Here is an 11,344-nt window from a genome sequence, read left to right as displayed (position 1 = left end):
ATAAAAATGTGTTTAGAGCCCAGAGCAGATTTACATGGACACCAAACACATGTTTATTTCAAATACAATATTTAGCCATGTTGTAGCCAAAACCATGAACTGGTGAAAAAAAATCAATTTGTCATCATCACACTTCCTTCCTACCTCCTTGTGAGAAATGTGTCAGTCTACAAAGAGTGGTTCCACTGTTCTCATCTCTCCAGATCACTGTAGCTCATTTCCCTGATTTGGAACAATGTCATTTGTGAATACTCTAAAACAGTGGGATGAGGCAGTGGCCTGTTTCGAACGGGGGGACTCTGCTGCTTCCCTTGGAACATTTCTGGACATCCAGGAAAAGAACTCCAAAATCCTTTTCAACGTTGGCTGTCTACATTTGATTAATAAGAACCTAGATGCAGCTGAAAAGGTATGGCAGTTGTTACCAACTTTCATCATTCTTGAAAGACAATCCTTTCTTTCCCTGTTTTACTAAAGAAATCAGACTGCATCTAAGGTTAATAGTTACTATCACATTGTAATGACATGTTATTTTCCCAAAAATGCAAGTCACAGAAAAAGGGGAAGTGCCGTTATAGTACACAATCCTTGTGGTAGCCTACTATTTCATTGGGAGGAAGTCACTGAGTTTCTTCTGAATATCACGCAGGCTTTCGATGGCAGTATCGGAAAGGATGGACACTTGGCTGTTGCATTCTTTCAAAGGGCATTGACATTCTACAAAAAAGAGAGGCAAGATAAATCTATCATATTAGGGATGGGTGATTGGATGTATTATAATAACACGTTTAAAAAATCATCCCATACTTTCAAATGTTGTGTTAAAATGAATAATCAATTCACAAACATACACTTTTAGAAAAAACAAGTTATATCTAGAACCTAAAAGGTTATTTGGCTGTCCCCAAAGGAGAACCCTTTGGCGAACCATTTTTGGTTCAAGGTAAGAAAAAACTTTGGAGTTCTAAGTAGAACCGTTTCCACAGAGGGTTCTACATGAAACCAAAAAGAGTTCTACCTAGAACCAAAAAGGGTTATCCTATGGGGACAGCCAAATAACCCTTTTGGAACCCTTTTTTCTAAGTATGGATTTCTCTTCATTTTGCCTGCAGGTATGAGGAGTCTTTTGCTGATTTCCAACATGCCTTCAGGGAGTTGAGGGGGAACCAGCTGATCGACTACAAACCTCTTGGTCTGAGATACAAATTATATGCTTGTGAGGTAAGTCCAGATAAAGATATGATGGAAGTGTTGCCAGTGTAACAATAATTGGATGTTGAATATATTATGTGTATTTTAGTGTCTGCACAGCAACCTGTTCCAACATCACAGTATGTACACGCAGAGAACAATAGCTGCAGTGCATAGGTGGGTGTTTCAATGTAAAGCACTTTGAAACCTGGGGGGGAAGTGCTGTATAGCTGTAGTTTTACTACAACAACAACACTTTTTCTGACTGGTATCACTCCCACAGGTACTGCACAACATGGCGCTGGCCCATGCTCAGCTGGGTCAGTGGGAGAAAGCCAAAGAGACCCTCCTGACTGCTCTGAACCTCAGGACTGAGGCCAAACTCAGCCACATTGACAGAGGTCTGGAGTGCATCCTGGTCAGTGGCCCTTCTCCATTACGCCTTTTTCACATTATCATGTCGACCCAAACCATGTTGTGCTGGCTTGGATTGTTCTTTTTTACATTGTTCGTTCCAGCAACTATAGTGGATGAGTAACCAAGCCTGGCAGCTCGGCTCAGTAGTGTGAAAAGTGTATTAGTTATTATGCATTTTCACTGTGTCTGAGTGTTCAACAAAGTTGGTGATCCTTTGTAAATCCTCTGTTACTCCTTTAGAAGCAGAAGGTGTTTGAGCCAGTTGAGGTCCCGGCGAATGTTCTGTTCAAGCCAAACAAGAACTACGTGGCTGAACTGGAGAAGAAGGACTACCTGGGCAAGGCCAAGGTATCCATTTCATCTCTCTCTCAAAATCAAACATACAGTGTCTATAGAAAGTCAACACCCCCCTTGGATTTCTTCACATTTTATTGTGTTACAAAGTGGGATTAAAATGGATTTAGTTGTTATTTGTCATCAACAATCTACACAAAAATACTTTGTAATGTCAAAGTAGAAGAAAAATTCTATATTTATTTAAAGATTAATAAAAAACTAAAACCACTAATATACATACCTTCATTAGATAAGGATCATCTAGGTCATCTACAAGTCTTTGCTAGGTAAAGCCCCGCCTTATCTGAGCTCACTGGTCACCATAGCAGCACCCACCCGTAGCACGCGCTCCAGCAGGTATATTTCACTGGTCACCCCCAAAGCCAATTCCTCCTTTGGCCACCTTTCCTTCCAGTTCTCTGCTGCCAATGACTGGAACGAATTGCAAAAATCACTGAAGCTGGAGATTCATATCTCCCTCACTAACTTTAAGCATCAGCTGTCAGAGCAGCTCACAGATCATTACACCTGTACATAGCCCATCTGTAAATAGCTCATCCAACTACCTCATCCCCATATTGTTATTTATTTTTTGTATTTCTTTGCACCCCAGTATCTCTACTTGCACATTCATCTTCTGCACATGAATCTCTCCAGTGTTAATTGCTAAATTGTAATTACTTCGCCACTACGGCCTATTTATTGCCTTACCTCCCTTATCCTACCTCATTTGCACACACTGTATATAGATTTTTTCTATTGTGTTATTTACTGTACGTTTGTTTATTCCATGTGTAACTCTGTGTTGTTGTTTGTGTCGCACTGCTTTGCTTTATCTTGGCCAGGTTGCAGTTGAAATGAGAACTTGTTCTCAACTAGCCTACCTGGTTAAATAAAGGTGAAATAAATGTTTTTTTAAAAGAACTTATGTGATTTCTTTAAACAAATTTTACTTCTGAACTAATTCATGATTGCCTAAACAAAGGGTGTCAATACTTACGACTATATTTTCATTTTTGAATATTTATTAATTTGTACAAATTTGCAGAATTTCCTTTTCACTTTGACCTAAAACTACAATGAAATATACTTCAATCCCACTTTGTAATGCAACAAAATCTGAAAAGAGTTCAAGTGGTGTAGAATTTCTATAGGCACTGTACCTTAAACAGGCAAAATGTTGCAACTTTGTAGATGTGTATAAAAAATGCATGTCAATGACTTACTTGGATTGAAATGTGCAATTTACATTTGTTGGGAATAGCCTTGGGTTTTTCTTTAGGACAGCTATTTGGCACTTTATCAGTTTATCATAAAGTATTGTTTCATGTTGAATCTGTTTTATTCTCTATCCTCAGGTTGTTTCTTCCATCGTCTTCCAGGATGAGTTCTCTGGCTTTGCTCCGTTACAGCCACAGGTGAAGTAACATATGATTTGATGTGATGTTTTAATAGGGCCTTAAAAATGATCAACATTTTTTTTTAACGATTAACAATTAAAGTACAAACTATCAACAATTAAAATGTAAAAATTGATTGAGGAATATTAAGTGTATTGGGATGTGCTATTTTTTATGGTGAGAATAGGTTGAAGAGGTTCCTACCAGACCAAAGGCTCCTGAAGTTCTGAGGTAAAGTTAATGTGCTCTTGATGTTAATTCTAGCAGACTGTGGGGCTGGTTTGACACTTAGGGCTCGATTCAATCTGTATCACGGAAGTTCAGTGTTATATTGCGATTTAAATGTAAAGTTAGGCTAATTTCTGATTGAGACGACATATGTGTTTACCATGAATGCAGTCTCCGTTAACTCGGGAACATTACCTTTAAATTTCTATCGCGCTGTAGCGCAGCTCTTCAGCGCTACATATTGAATTGAGCCCTTGGTTGTTGTGATTGCCAGAGTTTAAAGGAATAGTTCACCCAAATTACGAATTGGTTTCCTTACCCTGTAAGCAGTCTATGGACAAGGTATGATGGCAATCCATGCTTTGGTTTAGTTTCCCTAGTATTGTTTCCACATGCTAACATTTTAGCATTTGTGGCACAAATCCCATTCATGTCATGGGAGCTATAGAATAATTTACATTTACATTTAAGTCATTTAGCAGACGCTCTTATCCAGAGCGACTTACAAATTGGTGCATTCACCTTATAATATCCAGTGGAACAACCACTGAACAACCGAGCATCATGTCCAAATCATCCGAAAGTATTATACATTGATTGTGAAGCTCAACAAAGTCACTTATACATTTTTTAAAAATTTTGCGTGGAAAATGCTAATATCGGTCCCATGACTTGAATGGCATTTGTGCCAAAAATGCTAGAACATTAGCATGAAGAAAGAGTGCGGGATATCAATGCAGGATATCTCTGTCACCCCCCACAGGGCTCTGGAGGAGGGTGAGCCTCACACTGTCCTCTTTGAGTTTGTCCCTGAGACAAGTGATGAGTTAGCTGTGGTGCCTGGCAATATCGTCTTTGTGCTGAACAGCGGAGAAGACAATTGGGCATCTGTCATCTTCAATGAAAGAGTATGATTACAGTTATTACGTCGAAAAAAATGCTTGAATTAAAAATGTGCATCTATTGTTCTCATTATGCTGATAGACACTTGATTGAAAAAAATATATACTATGTGTTCAGTGAATTAATTTAACCTTTACATTTTTAGAGGGGACTTGTTCCTTATAATTTCCTGGAGCGTTTGGAAATAACCTTATCATCTAAGCAAGATCAGGTACATTTCTACCATCTATTTTGTGTTTTTTCCTCATCACAAGATGGCACTGACTCTTAACATCTGTGTGTGTCAGTGCTGAGCTATAACAAATTGAAAATCCTTTAAGTTGCAATCCCCAAAATTCTGGTAAATAAAGCCTACCCTTCAATTCCTATGTTAATTGATTCCTCCTACGTGGGTTGATTGCTTTCTTGTAGGATGGGACAGACAAGGATGACATCCTAGCGCCACCTAGACGAGAACCACCGAATAGACCTCAAAGAAAATCTGGTAAAGATCTGTTATGTAAAAATATGGAATGGAAGTTGTATAGTTAACATTTTAATTATTTGCTGTGCAACAAATAACTTTACTTTTTGGGGGGTATTATTGTAACAGCTGTGGCTGCTGAAAATCAGAGCATTGGGGACACAGAAACAGAGGTATGAGAATTATATAAAATAGATTTAAATACATTAACAAAAAAATGTACAGCATGTAATATCCAATGTAGATACCAATTGTTTTTCAGTACTCTACGTGTACACATTTAAAATATAATTGTACATGTATTTAATTCCCTAGTCTTGCCAGATTGAAGAGTCATCACTGTGTGTAGTGAAAGTGCACTTCACATACACCATAGCAATCTGCATGGTGCCTGGACTTCCCTACACAACCACTCTGGAGAAAATCAGTAACAAACTGGGCCTTCCTGCCATGGCAATCACCTTGAGGTATGGCACTGGTTAAACATTAGCTTCAAAACTTTAATTCAACATTCATTACTGTTACAAAACCAAGCTCAGGGATTTTGTGTTTTTTCTCAAGCTATGCCCACATAGATTCTGGTAAAATAGTGATTGATGAGGACACGAGGATGGAAGATGTTTGGAGCTGTGTCCACAATGGTCGTCTAACACTGTGGTGTGATCTCAAAGAGGTAATGTGGTCGAACAGTATATACAGTATTTAATGTCATAAGTTGTTTGATATGTAGACTTTTAAGTTACAAATGTAATAGTCAACTCCTAGAAAATGAGTGTATGGGATATAAAACTTGACTGACAAGACAACTTAGTGCTGACAGATGTCATCATGGGTACTTGTTTCCCTTATTTAATGTAATCTACACTACAGGGTATGAGTGAGCAGCTGCAAAGCCAGACTCAACTGATGGCCCTTCATTCCTATGAGTCTTCAACTCCAGAGGACCTCGAGTTCCATCAAGGAGATATCATCTTACTTCTCTCCAAAGGTGAGCTAATTTCTCTCATGCAGGGCACCATTTCAACAATGCAGAAATCTGTTGTCAGTGTTTATTATCCTGTTATTAGATGATATCCTGGAAGAGCTGTAACCTACTGTTGTCTTAAAATACAGTACTCCCATTTTCATGACTTTCTTTTCAGTCAATGAAGACTGGTTTGAGGGACAGTGCAACGGGAAGATTGGCATATTCCCGGCATCCTTTGTGGAAGAAGTTCCCATGAAAGATAAATAATATGATCAGAACAAAAGGCTAAGGAACAATGACTGTCGAGATTGTGGGATTTGTTATTTCTACTTTGTCTTTGTTCTGGATACCGTCATCAAAGAAAAACATACAGAAGCATAGACACAAAGTCAGATTTCTACATTTACATTGAGGGAAGACATTTAGGTCAGAAAAGTCATTACCTAAGCAAGGACTTTTCTTCACTAGGCTGATATTTACTGATTTATGTGATGTTATTGTTAAAGTATGGAGTTTTAATAACTGTTTTGGTAGGCACAAATCAAGCATGCCCTGGTTTTCTACGTATTTGAATGTAATGCAGTAGTATGTTTTTAATTATTTGTTGTGTGTATCGGACACCAGAAATTAAGTTTCCTCAGGAAAAATGTAGTTCTGCTAAGTTATGTTCTTATGTCATTGTTAAACAAATTAAACATTGGTTATATAGCCATAGACTATTCTGAGTTCGTTTTCAGACCTTCGGTATGTGTGTACAGAGCACAATTAATTTAAACTATGACTGATTTAAATAGCTTATATTGACCTATATATAGCCTATATTGATTTGAATGAAAAAATACAAATCTGACAACTTGAATATATCTCTTTTGTATATCTCAATTGTGATTTACAGTACACAGAGCAAAACGTTGTTAAATAAATAATAATAATTATGTGTATTCACAACATTGATGAGTGCATTTAAGTCCAAGCATGTGGTCTCACATTTTCAACGTTCTATCTGTTACATTTTTAAAAAACAGTTAAACTTCTGTTATACTGTGACATTCATCACATTCAAAGCACTGCTACACATTTCTTGACAGGCATTTATTTTTTGACACAACTGATCTATAAACGTTTATATACGTATGCTTCAAAAAAGCATCAATATAACAAAAAGGCTTTTCAGTTCTCCCTCCATGACACACTTATGTTGACGTGACTCGCGTGAATATAATGCACCTGATATAGCTTAGTTATGCAATAATCCTGGTAAAGCCTTTCATTTGTCAGAAGATGGCTAACTTAAATTGGAAACTGTTGAGCTATGAAGCAACATAATATATTGATTAATATTATATGTAAAACATTTGCAATGGACTAATAATCTGGCTGTGATGAGTGCCTTCATGATCAATGGTCCCTGTCAATCATCGGCTCCTCTTCGTAGGCAATGGCAATGCCTTTCCTTCCCTCTAATGCTTTCACCACCGGTGTTTCTCCCAGTTTTTGCTCCAGTCCCTGCCAGCTACGACCCGCCAGGAACGTGGCTAAAACAAACAGATGAGGAAATTATGAAAATTGTAACTCAACAAAAGTTACCACTCAACAGCATCTTTATTAATGGTCTTACAATCCCAGAGTAGAGTTTAAACCCCCAACCCAACAGAGCCTGTCACGATTCTGTGAATTTGGCCTGTTTTTAGATATTTATGTCTGTTCTTCCCATATATCGTACCAGCTGTGTTAGCATTGGCCACAGTGAGCGCCTGGTTCCGTAGGACGAGTGAGGAGTCGCGTGAGGAAGACACTGGCTCACTGGACGAGAAACGGGTCATTCGTAAAGCTCCGGTGATGAGGGAGACATCAGTCTCATCACCGTCCTCGAGATCATCAGGGTTCGCCAGGGCCACATGCTTAGATCCACCTACAACAGGTTTTACTATCAGTCTTGATACGTATGGCCTGGTCCCAGATCTGTTTGTACTGTCTTGCCAACTCCTGGCATGATGACATAAACAGATCTGGGACCAGGCTAAGATACACACAGTAAAACACCAGGTCTATTCTTGCTCACAAAACTTTAATTCAGGAACAAATCAATGTCAATCAGATCCTACCTGGAAGCAGATCGCGGAAGTCTGTGACGTACTCTCCTGACCATTCCCTTTTCTTGTTGCAGGCCACCTCCATTTCAAAGGGGGTCACGACCGGTTTGTAGAACTCACTGGAGTCCAACAGAGAGTTCTCCGGACATGCGATCAGTACATAAATGTCAATCTCAAGAAAGTTAGCCAGTTTGGCCACATTCAGTTTCCCCATGGCAAACATGTAGCTCTTTTTCCCTGCTCTGTGGATGGTTTCTTTCAGCTGCTCGATGATGGTGAGGTAGTTTGCCACACCAAGTGTACCCACAAGAATGCCCACCACACTGGCATCCTTTGCCCTCTCTATTGCGTAATATCGCTTCATCAAAGCTTTGTTGATACTGATCGACTCAGTCCGACCTGTCATTGTTACAGGGTCAAAAGAGCAGAAAGAGCAGCGGTTCCAGGTCATCATGAAGTTTGTCATGGTTGCACCTTCATGGCCGATAAAGAACACACTGTAGTCCTCAATGGTCTGTCCACATTTCAAGACAAACTGCCTTCCGAACTGGTGAACGACTTGATCACCGTTTTGACACTGAGAACTGCTGACATTGTGCTGTCCATGTGTTTCTCCGTGACTGTAGCAAAGTTCTCCGTCCACGTGAAGGGTTGAGGCGGCAATGTTCGGATACTCAGAGGACAGCAGCGCCAGAAGATCGTCTGAGGAGAGACATTATCATGCTATAAACCAGTATTAAGTAAGTTGCTAAAATATGTTGAAACGCATATCTCGTTTTAATATATTTCTAAAACTATGTCGCAAATCATCCTGAGGAAAAAGTATAAATCGCTCACATTCCTTTGTAAGGATATCACAAACTCAAAGTTTCCCGTCTTAAAAAACATTCACACAATGGGACAAAAGGGACATACGTCATTGTGTGAAGCTGAAAGGCTTACCATTAATGTGATCATAGTTGACATCGTACAAGAGGATGACGTGACTCTGTCTGTTGGGGTATAGCTCTCTGAAGGAGGAGACACACGACTCCAGGACCACAGGTTTCCTCTCAAAGACGTACATCAGAGGGAGTCTTCTGGATGGGCTGAGACAAGCCCTCCCGTAGTGTACGATGCAGTCTGCGCCCACATGCTCCGCTGCAACTTCATCTACACAACAACTGGAAATATCAAGAGTATTGACAATAAGGTTATAGTGATGAATGTCAAATGATTAAACAAATAATGGCCAAAAGAATGCTTGCAAATATAACAGAATAACAGTTTATTGTCCATCCAGGATGGACATTTTTCACCATCCATTAAAATAATCACATACACATACATTCTCACATCAGACACATTTAAACCAGTCAGTCCATCATGCTGCATACACTAACAACATAGAGGACATTAATACATTCACTCACAAACGACCACTGTCCCAACTGCACTAGATAGATAAGTACATATGCCGATACAATTTACTTTGCATTTAGTAATCCAACAAATTAACGTTTGAACATGTTCTTCTTGGCCATGGTCATTCATAAGGCCGGCCAGAGGGAAGCCTCTCCAACTGAGGGTGTAGAGGGTGGGAGGGGTCGCCAACGACAGCCCGTGCCTTCTTTTTGGTTGCCTTGTGGAACAGGAAATGTGCCTGTGGTCGACCAATTACTTTGCTGGCTGTGTTAACTATTCTGGTCAGTTTGCTTTTGCTCCTCACGCTCAGATTACCATACCAGACTGTCATATTGAACGTGAGGATGCGCTCCACCAAGCTGCTGTACACCCACTCCAGAACATTCTGGCTGACCCCAAACCCCAAAATGCACTAGTCTCATTCAATAAGAAATAATTAAATAAGTTTAATTTTCTATCACTTTCATGTTTTTGATAATAACACAATGTTTTCCTACCTGCCATAGGACGTGTCTCCAAGGATGAATAGTTTTGCTTTGGTTCCCTTCTCGATCTCTGCAGCAATTGCTATTGAATCAACCAGCACCTCATCTGGAAATTGCAAGGCAACCTAAAGCAGAAATGATTCATAATTTACACACACACACACACACACACACACACACACACACACACACTGCGTTGTTGAATCCTCATACCTTTTTGAACTGATGATCATTGATGAAATGGCATGTCGCCTTGATCTGATAATGCTCATCTAGATTCCCACAGTGAACATTCTTCTCTGCTGTCACGTCCAGCACGCGCTGAAGAACCAGTTCACTGTTGGTGCTGAATGCATCAGTCATTGTAACATCTAGGAATAGAAAACAGCTTGTGGAATTAACATATCATCCCAAGGACCACACAATCACCGGATGCACTTTGTTGAAATGTAGCAACATGATAATGAAGGTTCACTATGCATTTCCTCGTCTATGATAAATGCTGTTACAACAGAACATGGACTATTGATGGGTATCTGTGTATTATTAATGTATGTGTCGATACATGCTACTGTACATCAAGCGAGCGAGCTGCGTGCTAGCTAGCTCGTAAATGATGACCAAACGTGATGTCAAATTAAATATTTTAGAGAGTTGACCCAGGCATAGACAGTATTGGATGCAAGTTTTCTCATAAAGACATGACCACCAGAATAAAGTATTCGTCAATAATTCAGATAACAAACTAAGATAAATCGCATTATAACTGACAGGCTAAGCTTACGGGTGTAGAAGCATGTAAACACACGTGTAGGACGACAGGAAATAACTTCCGGGTTGTTTCCGTCACATTTCACAATAAAGGCCCCCCGTGCAAAGATTATTATTCATCGGGGATAGTACATAATAATTTTAAAAAACAAGTCTGATATGGGCAAAATTATATTTTATATACTTAAGTAATACTTAAGTGATGCTTTCCTTCAAACAGTTTTACAATATCTTGTCATTAAACACATCCATTGGACTGAACAGAAATTGAATGTGTGTTCAATGACTCACCAGAGTCCCCAAGTATTTAAAACAACTGAGTTAGAACATGGAGCTGCGTCATATAAAGTTCATTTACTGTGAATACATAGCCGTAAATGCACACTTTGGACAGCATTGCAAATATATCAATGAATTTCTACAGCATACTCAAACACAAAATACACAGGTTTCTTTCTGAATGAAAGGAATGCATTAGCATAAATTGCAATATATTAATATCTGTTGTCACATTCTATTATAAACTACATTTCATTCATTTTGTAGGGTACTCTGTAATATGAAAACACACCAGGCAAATTATAAATGCAGGAGATAGTTGGACAGTGCAGCTTTTCCCATTTCATGGTTTGGTCCTCAAACTAGAAATGTCAATGTCAATACACATCCAAGCATGTTCTCTGCCT

The 11,344-nt window shown here is 39.1% G+C and overlaps 2 protein-coding genes across 3 annotated transcripts; one reads left to right on the top strand and one right to left on the bottom strand.

The window, feature by feature from the left end:
* Window positions 1–235: 235 nt before the first annotated feature.
* LOC100270811 (neutrophil cytosolic factor 2) lies at window positions 236–6,172 on the top strand. The gene is given in 15 exon segments (NM_001145423.1): window positions 236–409; window positions 650–732; window positions 1,113–1,221; window positions 1,475–1,609; window positions 1,849–1,956; window positions 3,303–3,362; window positions 3,532–3,575; window positions 4,336–4,480; window positions 4,621–4,686; window positions 4,887–4,959; window positions 5,068–5,111; window positions 5,254–5,405; window positions 5,500–5,611; window positions 5,809–5,926; window positions 6,081–6,172. Coding segments are annotated over 15 exon segments (1,515 nt in total).
* An 810-nt stretch (window positions 6,173–6,982) lies between these two features.
* dph2 (diphthamide biosynthesis 2) lies at window positions 6,983–10,721 on the bottom strand. Of its 2 annotated transcripts, none has more exons than XM_014181356.2 (7): window positions 10,659–10,721; window positions 10,101–10,258; window positions 9,900–10,012; window positions 8,941–9,161; window positions 8,011–8,700; window positions 7,629–7,817; window positions 6,983–7,440 (listed from the first exon to the last, which is right to left on the bottom strand). In XM_014181356.2, the coding sequence occupies exons 2-7, from the start codon at window positions 10,248–10,250 to the stop codon at window positions 7,304–7,306; spliced, it is 1,500 nt and encodes a 499-aa protein (XP_014036831.2). In that variant the 5' UTR covers window positions 10,251–10,258; window positions 10,659–10,721; the 3' UTR covers window positions 6,983–7,303. The 2 variants fall into 2 exon arrangements, with proteins under 2 accessions (XP_014036831.2, NP_001133094.1); NM_001139622.1 differs by having other exon boundaries at window positions 10,672–10,682.
* Window positions 10,722–11,344: the final 623 nt, after the last annotated feature.

This window comes from Salmo salar, chromosome 29, assembly GCF_965601325.2.
Source record: "Salmo salar chromosome 29, fSalSal1, whole genome shotgun sequence".
NCBI lineage: Eukaryota > Metazoa > Chordata > Actinopteri > Salmoniformes > Salmonidae > Salmo > Salmo salar.
The sequence above is the reverse complement of the archived record's forward strand: the minus strand, read 5'-3'. Positions and strand labels throughout refer to the sequence as shown.

What these genes read in the sequence shown, in the direction of transcription:
- dph2 (XM_014181356.2), bottom strand. Translation starts at nt 10,250, where the DNA reads ATGACTGATGCATTCAGCACCAACAGTGAACTGGTTCTTCAGCGCGTG. An exon ending in CTTCCGCGATCTGCTTCCAG is followed by an intron (nt 7,818 to 8,010) that starts GTAGGATCTGAT and finishes AACCTGTTGTAG; the next exon opens with GTGGATCTAAGCATGTGGCC. An exon ending in GGCCAATGCTAACACAGCTG is followed by an intron (nt 7,441 to 7,628) that starts GTACGATATATG and finishes TGTTTGTTTTAG; the next exon opens with CCACGTTCCTGGCGGGTCGT.